Genomic DNA, 16,823 nt, shown 5'->3' on the forward strand with positions numbered 1-16,823 from the left:
TGGACAAACAGACAGAAAGACATAAATATTTGAAAACTGTAATCACTACAGGTATAGGCTCTTCATATTTGCTGAATCGTTAAGGTCTCTGTGATGTAGTGGCGGACATCTCCATCCCGCAAAATGACTATAATTCAATTTTTCAAAATGATTATGAATCGGGAGGATCTTTTCTCTTTAGAGAACCTATGATCATATACTATCCACAATGTATATTGAGCAGCGCCCCAAGGAAGAAGGCACTAATGAGAAAAATATTTGATGATATCTTTGTACACGACAAGCGAGAGAGTATCCACGACTACGTCACAATCCATTGAATAAACTGCCGATTTGAGATTCGCATAGATTTAGTGATCTCATAATGTTCAAACATTCATAACATTCTCATTATTAATTTTGTCCGATTTATTTAAAACTTTCGCCATTCTCTTTATCTTATCGCAGGGACCTCCCCTCCCCCGCCATTTGTTGATTGCTCTTGTTTTGTTTCGTTTGTTTCGGCATCAATAGGGACTCTTAGATTGAGTGGACGAGAACTCAACGAACGCCGACTGATCATGCGTGTCAACGTTCTCAACTGCCCATGTTGACTGCAATTAGAAATATTTTAGATTGCACTCGACGATATACATGCATGCAGGAAGTAACACTATATGAACATCACGGACAAAGAAAGAGGACAAAATATACAGTTCCTCATTCTACCCTCAACAAAAGAACATCCCTTCACTGCTATTATGTAAAAATGTGTTTAACAGGTAAATATACCGGAGTGTTGGCTCAGTCAGTAGAGCGTCCGCCTCACAACCGGGAGGTCGTGGGTTCGAACCCCGGCCGCGTCATACCAAAAGACGTTAAAAGATGGGAGTTGTTGCTACCTTGTTTGGCGTTCAACAATAAGGGATAGAGCAACGTCGATCTGGCGCTGCTCAGTGGCTGCCGGGCTCACGATTAATTGGGCAAAAAGAATTTCCGTTTCGGTTTAATACAATTTGGAGTGGACTATTAGGCTATTATTATTATTATTATTATTATTATTATTATTATATGCATGTGACACCTGTTCTACATATTTTTACATAATAGCAGGGAAGGGATGTTCCTTTGTCTACCTGAGGAACTGTATATTTTAAGCGCACGCGGCATACTAGTACCTTGAGCATGTAAAGGCGCGATATAAGTATCAATTTTACTTCATAATTCTCGGTCGAGAATATATAAGAGCCCGCCCGCGCATGCGCAATCATTATCGTTCCGCATATTTTACTAGTGCGATCACTAGTTTTTTCGTAGCGCAAATCAATCATAATCTTCGCAATCGGAAGTTTTTCGGATCCTTTGGACATTTATTTAGTTGTTTGGACCTTGGCCTTCATTCTTCACGTCGGTTTTTCTACTTTTGTGATTATCTTGGTGGGTTTTTCTCGTATTCTCAACATGGAAACGCGCGGGTTTGACGCCAGCGTGACCGACACCACTACGGCGACCAACACTACTGTCAAAAGCCCCGGCGCCGTGACTGGCTCCGGTGCGGCCGCGAGGGACAAGCGGCAGAAACAGGGCCGTAAGGACGGCGATGCCGAGCAAGGCCAAGCCAAGCTCGGCGGCGACAAACAAGATCAAGAACAGCAAGGCAAAGCCAAACTGTACAATCCATACCCAGAGTAAGGCTCAGCCAAGCCCTGGGATTGAAAACTCTCAAATAATGTCGCGACTCGAGAAGTTGGAGGTGATGATTTCCCGCGTCGTGGACGCTTTACCTATGTCGTCGGGGACTGCTGTCGGCAGCCACGGCGCTGAATTGACTGAGCCTGAACCACGTGCTGGTCAGCCCGACGATCATTTTCTGCTTGACAGAGATGATGATGATGATGACTTGGACTTTCATGATTTTAATCAAGGAAAGCATGAAACAGAAGAACTATCGCAGGAAGTTAAAATTCCTCAATTAGCCGCCAAATTTGCAGTACAGTCGACCCTCGGGCGACCGATTAATGGGGAGATTGCTGACGCAATCACCTACATGATGGAGCAAAAAATGGAGGATAAATCCTTGGCCGAAGCAGCGGATAAGTACCCCTGACCAGAAAACTGCGATTTGCTGGACGTTCCCAAAGTCAACAACACCATTTGGGAACGAATGTCGACATCTTTCAGATCACGGGATTTCAAGCTGGAAAATGTGCAGAAATCGCTGACTAAAGGAATTTGCGCGTTCGCAAATACGCTCGATCCAGCCACCATGACTGATCAACAACAAGATGCCTTAGCACTGCTCTGCGACGCAAACTTCAGCGTGAACTCGCTTAGGAAAGACCTTATCAAGCCTGAAGTTCACAACGATTTCCGCCAATTCTGCAAGCCCTCAAACAAGGTGACCAAGTTTCTTTTTGGAGACAATCTTGGTAAACAAGTCAAAGACCTTCAGGACCAGCTCAAAGTAACCGAGGGGGTCATGATGAGACCCAAACAAAGCCAGCAAACTCATATCATCCATACAAGAGGTATAATGAAGATGCCAGACAAAAGATGAAACAAGCAGGCTGGTCGACATCACAGGCTATGCCTGGATCTTCGGGGCGCCCTTTTTTAGGGCACAAGTCGTGGAGGGGAAACACATTCAGGAAAACCTTCACTCCTCACACATACACCCCAACAGCAGCGGCGGGAAAGCCGGCAAAAGAGAGAAAGCACTTTCAACCCTACCAACACAATCAGGGGAGGAAATAGGCAGCCGCCTTAGCTTTCCAGCCCAAGGCGCCGAAGGGGTAAGTGCCTCAAAATCTTCTCAACTTGATATTATTGATAATATGGTCGGTGGTCGACTGAAGCCATTCTATCTTAGCTGGACAAATTGACTTCAGACAAATTTTTGCTGAATGCAGTCAAAGGTTATGAACTTGAATTTGATCAAGATAAATTTCCACCCTCACGGGATAAACCTCTTTTTCCGTACAAACGGAACACAGAGGAAATGACAAAAATTAACAAGGAAATTCAAAACCTCGAAAACAAAGGTGTGATAGAATCATGCGTACACTCAAAAGGCGAATTCTTATCACAGATCTTTACCAGAATGAAAAGGAATGGGGGAGTACGCTTGATCTTGGACTTGTCCGAGTTGAACAAGAGCATAACCTATCAGCATTTCAAAATGGACAATATTTACTCCGTCATGTCCCTCCTTTCACAAGGATATTTTAGGGCTTCAGTCGACTTGCGTGATGCATATTATACAGTACCTATTCACGCTAATTCTAGAAAGTACCTCCGCTTCTTTTGGAATGGCCAATTATGGCAATACAAGGCTTTGCCAAATGGGCTGTCGTCGGCCCCCAGGCTATTTACAAAACTGCTCAAACCTTTGCTTGCCACTTTGAGAAAGTCTGGTTACTTGGTTTTTGCTTATCTTGATGACACAATCATCATAGGAAAAACAAAGGCTCAAACGGAGAGAGCAGTGAAAGCAACAACTGAACTCCACTCAAAATTGGGATTCATTATTCACCCTGATAAATCGGTACTAGAACTGTCACATGAAGTTGTTTTTCTTGGTTTTAAGCTCAATACACTTGAAATGACCATCACCCTACCAGAAAACAAGAGTCAAGAAATCAGAGAGGTTTGCAAGGGTTTGCTCAGAATGAGGGCCCCATCTATTCGCGAAGTAGCGATAGTAATTGGGAAATTAGTAGCCACCTTCCCCGCTGCTCAATATGGACCTTTACATTATAGAGCACTGGAAAAAGACAAAATTACAGCCTTGAAAGGCAGCAGAGGCCATTTCGATCGTCCTATGCAATTATCTGCAGAGGCGAGAAATGAATTGGAATGGTGGGCCACAAATATTCATTCAGTTTTTCGTCCGCTGGCGCAAGAGAAAATCACTCTAGAATTACGTACAGATGCCAGCGGTAGTGGTTGGGGTGCCACTGATTTGAAGACAAAATCAGGTGGCAGGTGGAATAGTGAAGAATTAATCAGAGCTAAAACAAATGAAATAAATTATCTAGAAACGTTAGCAGCTGGTTTCGGGCTAAAAGCCTTCTGTCCCCATTTGAGGAATGCTCATGTCTTGCTAAGAATAGACAACACAACGGCTGTTGCTTATCTAAACAACATGGGGGGAATAAGGTCTCCCTCTTGTAATGAGGCTGCCCTACAAATATGGGGGTGGTGTTCTGAAAGAAACATTTGGATTACGGCTGCCCATTTACCAGGTACGCAGAATACAGAAGCAGACTACATGTCACGTAAATTCAATGACAACATTGAGTGGACGCTTGACAAGAATGTTTTCGACAACATAGTGAGGTTATATGGTCTTCCCGAAATTGACCTATTTGCATCAAGGCTGAATGCACAACTTCCTATATATGTTTCTTGGATGCCTGATCCTACTGCTTGGGCAGTAGATGCGTTCACACTTGATTGGGGTCGCATGAATTTCTATGCATTCCCACCGTTCAGTCTTGTTCCCAGATGCCTACACAAAATAAGGAAAGACAAGGCACGAGGGTTGTTAATAGTACCAAATTGGCCAACCCAAGCTTGGTTCCCGATTTTGAATGATATGTTGCTTGAGAGACCGTTGCCTCTCCCGCGGTCGAAGACATTACTCACACAACCAGTATCTGGTACGCCACATCCATTAACCAATATATCTCTCTTGTGTTGCAGGTTTGGAACAGACACTTTGCTTCACAAGGACTAACCATGGAATCGGCAAGAATTTTGGGAGCTTCTTGGAGAAACTCCACAAAGAAACAGTACAACACTTATATAATGAAATGGAAAAAGTTTTGCCAATCTCAAAAATTGCCATGGACCCACACAAAGGGGGAAAGATTGCTGGAATTTTTCAATCAAATGTACTACAGAGAAAATGTTGGCTACAGCGCCATCAACACTGCAAGAAGTGCCCTTGCGTCGTTTGTTTTATTGGAAGATTGCAGCTATACAGTCGGAACACATCCTTTGGTTTGCAGATACTTGAAAGGAGTGTTCCAACTCAGGACACCCACGCCTAGATACAGCGGCATATGGGATGTCAGCATCGTCTTAGACTACCTTCGCCGATTGACGCCGGCTCATAAGATGCCTCTACGTGAATTAACACTTAAACTCAGCATGTTGCTAGCATCAGTTTCAGCACAGAGAGTGCAAACACTTCATTACATGAATATTGACAATGTTAACTTTAAGACTGATTCAGTGGAAATCTTTGCTGATGAACTGCTAAAGCAAAGCAGACCAGGGAATATTGGAATGACCCTAAAATTGAATGCCTTTTCGCAAGACAAACGCATTTGTGTAGTGCATTATTTGCGACAATACATCCACAGAACTAAGGATATTAGAGAGACGGAGAAACATCTGTTTGTCACCTATCAGAAGCCTCACAAGCGAGCAAGCAAAGACACAATCGCTAGATGGATCAAAGCGATCCTTAAAGCTTCTGGCATAGACACGACGAAGTTTAGAGTTCATTCTACCAGAGCAGCATCCACATCTTCGGCTAATAGGCAAAATATACCGATATCGGACATCCTTAAACAAGCCGGATGGGCAAATGAAAAGACATTTGAGAAATTTTACAACAAGCCTGTGGAATCACCAGCTCCTTTTGATACGACTGTTGTATCAACGAAGGCAGGTATTTTCAGCTCCATAAACGTTCCATGATGGGTCAGGGAGCCACATCATTGTTACGGTGCCCACAGGTCAGTACGACTTTTTATTGGTGCACACTGTTACTACAGCATCGTGACTACTGATCTTTGAAATCTCATATATTCTCGACCGAGAATTATGAAGTAAAATAGTAAGATTAAACGAGAACTTACGTTTGAAGTTTGATCGTTATTTTATGAATAATTAGAGGGAAGAGTATATATGCCCACCTCTCCCTCCCTTTATCATAAAGGTCAACTTAAGGCAGTTCTCGGCAGCTTCTATTTTCTTCAGGACTATTTTTCCAACAGTAGCCACGATTGCTTCAAAGAATGATTGCGCATGCGCGGGCGGGCTCTCATATATACTCTTCCCTCTAATTATTCATAAAATAACGATCAAACTTCAAACGTAAGTTCTCGTTTAATCTTACTATTTGTATGTATGTATGTACTAGATTTAGGAAAAATCAAGGTCGACGCATTCTCCATCGCCGACCGAGACGACGTAACGCATGCGCAGTGCCTTAAAATGACGCCAAACGTTGCAGTCAAAGCTGTCGACGTGCAAATCTAAAAGTCCCTATTGCTGAGCCAGTTCAACGTTGCAGTCTGAGCATGAGCAGATAAAGGTAATTGCAGACCAAATTGTGAAATACACGGAGACAATATACTCGATACGTGCTCATGAAAATGATGTACTTATTATTCATTTATGCACACTCCATGATACACAGGTGGAAGTATTCTTTGAAAAGTGGAAACAAAGCCTATTAATTTATGTAACACCTCCCTCGCTGTAGGAGTGATTATTTCAAAATGTACAAAGAGGGATTGAAGATCTTTGAATATTCGGGGTCTATTATTGGTTTGATAGTTTTGAGATTTGGCCATGTTATACCAAACGTTGTGAAGAAAGTATTGTGATCTGTTGGACTTTGGAAGCGGACACTGCATCGCATGGAAGGGTGACCCCGTATCCGGCCTTCCAGTTATAAGCTCTTGAAAAAAACATGGTAGTTTTAATAGAGGAGAAAAGATGTGGATAAGAAGAAGAAGAAAGAGGAGGGGGAAGAGAAGAAGAAGAAGAAGATGAAGGAAGACAAAGAGGAGAAGGATAAGCTAGAAGAAACACAACAACTATTACTACAATAACCACAACAAGAACCAACAAGATGGAGACAAATGAAGGAAAATAAGTATACAAAAATGAAGGTAGAGGAGAAAGATAAGAAGCCGATGAAGCAACGACAAAAATCAATAATGTTATATTGTAGTGTTGAAAAATAGGCCTTTGTAAAAAGAAAAAAAAAAATATATTACACTACAGACTTTTGGAAAGAGCAAAGGAAGTGGGGGTGGGGGGGGGGCAAAACGCATTATGGCCCCTAAAGATGATTTGTATTTTTTTTAAACCAAAAAGAACATAAAAAAATAATATAAACCTGAATTGAATCACATATAAATTCATATCATTCACAGAAAAAGAAAGTTAACAGGGATTAAATTTCCTAATCATTCCACATGCCCCTATATCTATCAATGGACGATTTTATAATAGCGATACGTGCATATCGTGGAAATATTGTGAGAGGATGGAAAAGCGTGTGTGTGTTTTTTATGTTAGGGTTGAAAAGACAATGAGCCCCTGAACACTGGCGTACTTATGGGGATGGGTTATTTCTAATTCGATACCAGTGATTTACAAATGATGCTGAAATGACATGATTGTCCGGTATTTTTTCTCAATTTTGTTTATAAATCAAACCCTTTTATGCGTTTGTTGGAAAATTAGAAACTCCCAAATTTACAGTCGGGCGAAAAAATATGCTTGTTTAGAAGCCTTCATGCCTGCAGAACGGCGGGGCTCGGGGCCGGAGCCCCCCTCACTCTTTTGAAAAAGAATGTTAAAGAGGAAAAGAAATAAAGAGAGAGAGAGAACAAATGAGTGACCTGCCAATGTCACAAATAAGGTGTCAAAATATGCTCATTTGACCGTAATTAAATGCTTAAAACCCCTGAACTTACGGGGACTTCGACCCCTGAACCCCACCAAAGGCACTAAGGCGGGCCCCGGGATGCTCATCTGACCGTAATTAAACCTAAAACCCCTGAGCTTCCGGGGGATCTACCCCAAGGACCCCACCAACGGCCCTAAGACGGGCCCATGGATGCTCACCTGACCGTAATTAAATACCTAAAGCCTCTGAGCTTCCGGAGGCTCTGCCTCCTGGACCCCACCAACAGCCCTAACGTGGCCCCATGGATGCTTATCTGACCATAATTAAATACCTAAAACCCCTGAGCTTCCGGGGGATCTACCCCATGGACCCCACCAACGGCCCCAAGACGGGCCCATGGATGCTCACCTGACCGTAACTAAATACCTAAAGCCTCTGAGCTTCCGGAGGCTCTTTCCCCTGGACCCCACCAACGGCCCTAACGTGGCCCCATGGATGCTTATCTGACCATAATTAAATACCTAAAACCTCTGAGCTTCCGGAGGCTCTGCCCTCTGGACCCCACCAACGGCCCTAACGTGGGCCCATGGATGCTTATCTGACCTTAATTAAATACCTAAAACCCCTGAGCTTCCGGGGGTTCTGCCCCTTGTCCCCCACCGGGCCACGTCAATTTACGCTCCACTCGCTTCGCCTATACCTGATCGTTAATACTCCTACTCATAAGGCCTGCATGTAACATGTAAAAGTGGTGGTTATGCACATTTTTCTTCTGCCCCCCCCCCCTCCAAACGTTTGAGCTCATTACGCCACAGCCCTTGGAAGATGAGCCCCCTGGAATTTTTGCCCCCCCCCCCTCCCCCCATCTCAAACTATTTCCGGCGCGCCTGAGTCAATGGATATAACACTCGTACCCCGGGCCCGTACCATCACCCGTATACTCGAACAAAAGATACAAGGAAGACTTGAAGGTACTGTTATCATGATTATATCCAGCGTATTTACCAAATATCCCATTGCTCGTACACTGTATGCGATTTCTTCACAAGACATACACGATATTATCTATTGCTCATTAAATATAATACAGGTCACCGGGTTATCATTTTGCTGCAAAAGAAAACAAAGTAAATCGACGTGCCCATGGCTGTGAAAACAAAGGAATGGATGGTGGCTTTCTCACTTTCCCCCTCCTTTTGTTCAAAACAAATATTATTATTTATATATATATATATATATATGAATTTGTTAACCAGAGAATGCCGGGGGTACGGTAAGCGAATTTTGAAGTAGAAAGAAACCTTTAATGATGTGAATGATTATTTCTTTTCGTTGTTGGAATATTTTCGGATGCAAAAGATACGTCGCTCCCACGTGCCTGAAGGTACCAGGCTGAATAAGTTGAAGTATAATGATCCATTTACTAAGACGAAATAAATCAATCTTCTTCTTCATTTAAAATGCCGACGCAAATCAATATTTAGCGTCACAATATATCCAGGACTCGACACTTACATGCGCCAGGGATGACTGCATGGGCCGCTTAAAAGGGCCAAAATCTTTCAAATGGTGGTCATAACATTTCGAACCCATGTTTGATTATTCAATATAAATGTCAGCATTTTACATTCTCTCTCTCTCCCGTCCCCCCCCCCCCCCTCTCTTCTATTTTTCTTTTTCTTTACACCAAATACCATTTTCCCCTATATACATATAACTTTCTTCTTTCTCTGTTTTTCTCTGTTTTGTTGTTTTTCTCGTTCCAGTTTGCTTTTTTCCTCTCGATCCTTTTGTATATATTTTCATCCTCTCCTTTTCAAATTTCAAGCTATCCCTTTTGTAAATATTTCCCCCATATTTAATCATGTGTAGTTTTGATAACTTTGAACCATTTTAAAAAGTGAAACATTGATGGATTATGTTATATGGGGACCTCGCTCTTACAAGCCTAGACAGCAATAACCATCTGATTTGGGTCATTTCTTTAACAAAACTGACATTTGTTGTCATTCCCCAATACAGATGGCAACCCAGAGATCTCGTACCGTGGGGGTGGCTATAGGCCTATATGTGCATATTTTCGTCCACGACATTTTCTCCCCGATTTTCTTTATTTAGATCTAATTTCCTGATTTCCAAATCAGATGTAAATTAGGTCGGTATGTCATTTGTCCTAATTACAGTTATCAAAATTTGATAACTCAATATTAAATGGATAATTTACGGACTTACTTATATGAATTATCCAATTTGTATCTCCGAACGTTCATACACTCGGAACATAGGGCTATATGACCCGGCGGCCAAAATATTTCCGGGTCAACCTACCAAAACATAGATAAATGGCCAATCAGAGCACTCGTTTCGTGGGAGTTCGTTGGTCAAGCTGGGCTTACTCGTACGTAGCTACGGTAGCTATTGGACGTTCGAAAAGAAAAAATGAATATTCATCAACTAACACCAAGACGGATAACGTTGACGACGAGACTTTCTCGGATTAATCATTAATTTAGGATCTAAATGAGCAAGCTATCGTAAGTCAAATAAGCTATATATATGTTATTTTTAATTTGTGTTATAATTGCAGCAGTTATGAGGATGTAAAGAGTGAAAATCTCGTTGCATATCTCATTCATCGCGGTCCGGTCGAACCGAACCATTTGTTCCGTACAGTGCCTCACAGAAAGAGGTCCCCAGACTTCAGTCTCTATAATCGGAGGTCTAGTTGAGCCAGACGTAGTCTCAGTGGAACAACCGACGATTAGAGAGACTGAAGCTTTCGGTCTATTACAAGCCCAGCTTTTCTAAGGTCTCCACTTTCTTTCATTTGGATTATATATCGACTTAAAATTGCACTTAAATTGTTTTTTCTTATGCTGTTTTTTGTTCTATTATTATATGTAAAAATGTTGTGAAAGAAAGAAATAAAATGAACCTTGAACCTTGAACCTTGACCCCAGTCCGAATAGGTTAGTGTGAAGCCCTGTTATATGAATTTATGATGCACGTTGCACACGGTGCGTCGTTTTACTGATGTAGAAGTGCTTTAAAAAATTAGCGCGGTCTTTGACGTGCCACGACGTGTGACGGTAATATCGCATACAAAATGAACAGTATAAAATTGCTTTAAGGTAGTACAAAATTTTGGCCAATTTTGAAAATTGGGTGGAAAGTGATTCTTTGAAATGTTGATATATTTGGATGCCCCTGTGGATGCATTATAAGCACTAGAAAAATTAGCACCTAAAACACTTCTGCTTTCGAGAAAATTTTGATATAAAAATTTACCGGTGCTCCCGGTAACTTTTGATAAATTTTTAAATAGCGCCTACGGCCGTCCAATGGTAGCTGCGACCATGAAAAATCTCAGAATATATAGTTGTGATATATAAGTTCCAAACGAGAATAGCTAATCGGTCGATTTTAGTCAAAAAACATTGTTTTATAGTCTAATTATAATCTTGACCTTGAGAGGGAGCTATACAACATGGAGGGTGTATTATTAACAATTTCATAACTTTAGACTCGATTTCAACCGCGACAACGATCACTGAATATTGTAGGATCGCATATGCTTCCAATATGGTCATTTGAACCAAATTCACGACCCCATACCAAAACTTTGTATTACCTTTAAAAGTACTGGCAAATTCCTTCCTGATATCATGAGTGCAGGTAATAACGCAATCTCAATAACGCTTCTTTTGAAACAGCCTTCACAAAACACATTACCATAAAAACAATTTGTATTATTTGACGGAAACACTGGTCAAAACGAATTGAAGAAACACAAAATGTAATAATGGTGAAATCGCATTTCAAGAAATGTTTATTCATATTTTATTTGTTATATATTTATATTTTTTGTCAGGGTAGCCTATTCACCAATAAGTAATGGTTTTCCATGGGGTCCTGAATAATTATAAATATACTTACAACAAAAAGGATAACGTTTATACAGAACAGTTAAAATAAAGTCGCATAGTAAATTTAGAAAGATATAACACAGCAATAATAGATTTGGCACAAACGAATACTCGTTTGCAAAATAATCATATATCATTAACCTAGTTCAACTCTAATGCCAATAGGAAAATATTGAATTCGCAATAATGTGAATAAATCATGTTAATATTACAGAATATGCACGTAGTGAATGTCCGTCTGAGCTATTCACAATTTACAACTTTGTTTAAAAAATCTCGTTCTCATCGAATTATCTAGCTTATTCCATTCAAATATAGAAGAAACAATTGGATTACAATTATAACAATCAATGTGAAATCTGGGCACAAGTTGACATCCACTGTCTAATTGCCGTGTATGATGCTTATGTACATTATTAGGATTGATTAAGCCTACCTGAAGGTAAGAAGGTGCTAAGTTATGAACGCATTTATTTATCTACCAGCGCGTATCTCGGGGATCGCGCCGTCACTAAGGATCGCGCCATCACTCGGCTTAACGCTTATAGTCGGCGAATAAAAAAAAATCAGTAGAAGGGTCCAGAACTAGACGAGTTTCAACAGCACTTCGTCTCCTTCGTGCAATTCCCCCTCTTTTGCACCTCTCTTTGCGTCAATGTACAGCTTGTTCTTTTGCTTTCTTATCGCATCCCTATCTCGGACTTCTTCATCCAACCTCATAATTTTTTTCCATTTCAGGAAGTCTGGTTCTCAGCTTTCGCTGGAACATCATTTCAGCCGGAGCAACACCGGTTACACTATGCGGTGTTGTGCAATATAGGCGAACATGTACTCCCTAACTTCCCTTTTCCAGTCTTTCTTTTTTAGCTTGGGCGATGCGAACCCTTTTCATGATTGACCTATTCTGTCGCTCAACCTCCCCATTCGCAGCTGGATGTGGAGGGGCAACCCTCGATCCGATGCTCTCCTGGTGAGATAGTCTTCAAACGTCTGCGATATGTAGTGAGGACCGTTGTCAGATGTAACACTGAATGGAAGACCATGTTGAAGGAACATCTTCTCTAGTGATGCAATGATCATTTCACTAGATTTATCCTTCATGATGTCAATCTCATAGTAGAGACTATCATAGTCAACAACAACAAAATTGTAGTCCTTCGATGGCAGAGGACCCAACAAATCAATAGCAATGGTTTGCCATGGTCCTGATGGCAGTGGTGTAATGGTAATCAGCTCTGGAGAAGGCATGGCAGATGTTATCCGATATCCGTGACATGACTTGACATAGCGTTCGACCTCCTTCTCCATCTGAGGCCACCAAACCTTGATACGAAGCCTCTAGCTTAGTCCCTACAATGCCCAAGTGTCCCTGATGGGCTAACGCAACACTCTGTTGACGTAACTTCAGTTTGGCAACATTAAAGGCAGTTCAACAACCCACTACTTGGTGAGCTTAGTGGATACAATCCTCAAGGGCTTAGATAGGCCTGGCCACTGTGCGTCCCATTGCACGATAGATTTTTCTAAAGCCTTCGATCGTGTCAACCACAATATAGTGATTCGCAAACTCTTCACGTATGGTGTCAATGAAGCAGTTCTTCAGACCGCGACCAGCTTCTTAACTGATCGCACCCAGGCTGTTAGAGTTGGCTCTTGTATCTCCGAGGAAAGGCATTTGACGTGCGGAGTTCCGCAGGGAACAAAACTAGGCCCTTTGATGTTCCTAGCTCTGGTGAATGATGCCGCACATGATATTGAGCATCATTGGAAATATGTTGACGACCTAAGCCTTCTCGAGATTCGCACGACATCGGCACCACCGAAACTACAGGACCATCTTGACGAATTAGAAAATTGGAGTAAAGACAATGACATGAAATTCAATACCACCAAGAGCAATGCCATGTCTGTCAACTTCACGAAACGTACCATCAACACTCCTTGTTTGCGTCTCAATGATGAGCCTCTGAAAACAACGGAATCCCAGAAAATACTGAGCGTGCACTTACAATCCAATCTCAAGTGGGACAAACAAGTTGGTGATATGGTATCAAGAGCGGGAAAGCGAGTATTTATGATAAGTCATCTTCGAAAGGCATCCATCCCAAGTTGTGACTTAGTGAACATCTACTCATCCTACATACGTCCTCTTTTGGAGTATTCATCTCCCCTTTGGTCCCCAAGCATCTGCAAATCAGTACAATGATATTGAGAAAATCCAGAAACGTGTCTGCCGCATCATTATGAAGGACCAGTATGTCTCTTACGACCATGCTCTAGAGCACCTCTCCATCTGTCGTATGTCGGAGCGTCATGAACAACTACTGGATTCCTTTGCTCGTAGTCTGTTGGAATCTCCCCGGCATCGTGATCTTCTCCCTCCCTTACGTAGTGATATGTCCTCTCGTCGCCTACGCTCCTCACATCTTCTCAATACCCCCCTCTGTCGGACTACCCGGTATTATTCCTCAACGATACCTACTATTGTTAGACTGCTTAATTCACCTTGAATCTTTGAACTAAAACTGACAATGATCGAGTCAACAAAAATGTATTTGATTATATTCCCACATGCATTTTCATCTACTGATTGCTACTTTCGTATCTCTTCTTCTATGTGCAATATCAATTTAATAACAGAACTTGAGAATTTGTCAATCAATATGAAGTAGCCTATTTACTTGTTAATATTTATCTTTGTCGATGTCAACATTACATCTTTATCATTACTATATTTAATTCGTTCAAGGTTTCTTCACTTTATACTCTCTGATGTAATATTAATTTGCCAATTTCGCTGAATTCAGGACTATCACCTTGTTAATATTTATCTTTGTCGATGTCAACATTACATCTTCATCATCACTATATTTAATTCATTTAAGGTTTTTTCACTTTATACTCTCTGAGGTAATATTAATTTGCCAATTTCGCTTAATTCAGGAACATCACCTTGTTTAACCAATATTGAAACTTAGCTTTAATATTTTATTTTTTATCGTATTTTATCTGTATAAACATCTAAATATTATCCCACCTACGTATCACTGTTGCAATAAACCTGTAAATTGTTAATTATCAACTTTCTATCTCATGTAAAACCAATGACAATCTTATATCACCAATGAAACTGTAAATCGTATTTAAATATACATAATATTTGTTAAGTGTTCTATATATTTTAATGTGTTATCAATGCAATGTTATGCCATGTACTTTTTACTCTGTAAATTGAACAATTTCAGCTTTTAGCTGCATGTCCAATGATTTTTATCTCAATAAACCAATACAATACAATACAAAAAAAACTTCTTCGGGATTACTGATTTTACTATGTCCATCTTTTTATATTTGTCATATGCGTTCATACGCAATTTTATGTAGCTGTTTATATATATGAAGTGAATAAATAAATTGACTTGAATTGAATGATACTTATATGATCAAATAATATACATTATGCATATGTATTTCCACAAAACAGGAATAGAATATGTAAAGACTCGGACCAGGGAAATGTTCCATCGTAGCAAATAAAGGTTAAAGGGGAAGTCCACCCTGAAATTAAGTTAGTTTTAATAGGAGTAGAAAAATGAGAGAAACAAGTCAGTGAAAGTTTGAGCAAATTCCGATTAAAAATAAGGAAGTTAGGATTTTTGAAGTAGTGAACAATCAAACACAAATTGGCAACTCTATGACGTATCATGCGAGCTCAACTTCCATTTGCTCAGTACTAAAAAAATCTAAAATTTTCATTTTCCCTGAAGAAAAATTTCAACCATACATGCACCCTAAATATAATAATTGCAAATATGTTTCTATACTCCCCCTGCAAGGAACAAATATATATTCCGTCATCAATAACGAAGAAAACATGATTTTATGGAATATTATGCACAAAGCAAATGAAGGAGAGCTCGTATAATAAGTCACAGAGTTGCCAATTTGTATTTGATTGATCACAACTTCAATAATTCATAACTTTCTTATTTTCATTCAGAATTTGCTCAAACTTTCACTCACCTGATTTTCTTATTATTCTGCCTCTATCGAAACAAACTTATTTTGGGGGTGGACTTTCCCTTTCAGGTTTGAAAGTAGTACGAGTAAACAAATAAACAAATTATTTAAAAAGAAAAAAGAAAATGTAGAACCGAGTGTGCGAATGGGCGTCACAAGAGATGGTATAGATTGACTACTACCCTTTTATTTTCCCCTTTTTTTGTTCGTCATAACTGTCATTATCGTCGTATTTTGCCCACTTTGACAAATACTTAAATTAAAAAAATGTATTTTGCGTGTTTAGAAATGTCTAAACTCTTGGCAGCAAAACTGAAAAGTTGAGGACTTGGCCTTTTCGTCACTATTGCATGAAAAACTGTCTGCTTTGTCTGAATATGTTAATAAAGCTTAACGTTGAACAAGTAGATAAACACATTCTGAAGGCGATTTCTCGTTATTTCATAATTCTTGAGACAACTGACAAGCTATGGTCTTCAGAATACTTCGTGGAGACGTTCTCTGCCGTCTATGGCGGCTTCGATGTTGTCGACCACGATCTTTAACATCGGTGGTGCAGGTGCTGATGTGGGGTGTGACGATGACGTTGGGCATTGTCAGGAGGGCGTGGTCGCACCAGATACCCCTCACAATACTAATAGCAAGCGGTATGTCTTTAAAATAACTCCTTACCTGGTGAGGGGAGAGTTGTCCGTAAACGAATGGTGATGACCGAAGTCGACCACGTCAGCGAGTTCTGTTTTGCAACGGTTGTCATGCCAGACATGAGGAACGAAGATGCGATATATGTCCGATTGAAAGTAATATAATCCAATTATTACACACGGTGTCCTATGGATATGTATGTGACAATGAGTCAATAGCAATCCAACGGAAGTAAAAGGTTAACGATGAAACAAGAACAATCAGTCTAAGGAGACGCACATACATGACTTGTGTAGATTTAGTAGGACTGATTATATTTCATCCTACTTCTGACTTTATATATACTTTTTTGCCTCTAGGATACTGAATGTGAAAAGAAGTGGGTGATCTTGTATTAACTTTGATCTTTTAATAAACGTAATGTTCACTGATCATTCTGATTATTCTGCCGAGAAGAAACAGATGTCCACGCTCTCATTATCCTATAAGCTTTCTTATTATGATCGCGCGTTCTATTAGTATATCGGCACTGTATTTTTTGTGTAGCATACAGTGTACTTACAGCTGCTTTTTGTCCCCAGGATTAAAGGTAAAGA

At 40.4% G+C, this 16,823-nt stretch overlaps 2 protein-coding genes across 2 annotated transcripts; one reads left to right on the plus strand and one right to left on the minus strand.

Annotated features, from left to right (window-relative positions):
- The first annotated feature begins 1,595 nt into the window (after positions 1 to 1,595).
- On the plus strand, positions 1,596 to 6,106 carry LOC105440909. Its single transcript, XM_011671517.2, has 2 exons — positions 1,596 to 2,771; positions 4,684 to 6,106. Exon 2 carries the CDS (start codon positions 4,720 to 4,722, stop codon positions 5,686 to 5,688), a length of 969 nt encoding a protein of 322 aa, XP_011669819.2. The 5' UTR covers positions 1,596 to 2,771; positions 4,684 to 4,719; the 3' UTR covers positions 5,689 to 6,106.
- Positions 6,107 to 12,450: 6,344 nt separating this feature from the next.
- On the minus strand, positions 12,451 to 12,870 carry LOC100892409 (uncharacterized protein K02A2.6-like). The gene has a single exon (XM_003728293.1). The coding sequence runs from the start codon at positions 12,868 to 12,870 to the stop codon at positions 12,451 to 12,453; it is 420 nt and encodes a 139-aa protein (XP_003728341.1).
- Between the last annotated feature and the right edge of the window lie 3,953 nt (positions 12,871 to 16,823).

This window comes from Strongylocentrotus purpuratus, unplaced genomic scaffold, assembly GCF_000002235.5.
Source record: "Strongylocentrotus purpuratus isolate Spur 01 unplaced genomic scaffold, Spur_5.0 spur5_scaffold_16, whole genome shotgun sequence".
NCBI classification, from domain to species: domain Eukaryota; kingdom Metazoa; phylum Echinodermata; class Echinoidea; order Camarodonta; family Strongylocentrotidae; genus Strongylocentrotus; species Strongylocentrotus purpuratus.

Excerpts from the sequence above, each read along its gene's own strand:
- LOC105440909 (XM_011671517.2), top strand. The coding sequence starts at position 4,720 with ATGGAATCGGCAAGAATTTTGGGAGCTTCTTGGAGAAACTCCACAAAG.
- LOC100892409 (XM_003728293.1), bottom strand. The coding sequence starts at position 12,870 with ATGGAGAAGGAGGTCGAACGCTATGTCAAGTCATGTCACGGATATCGG.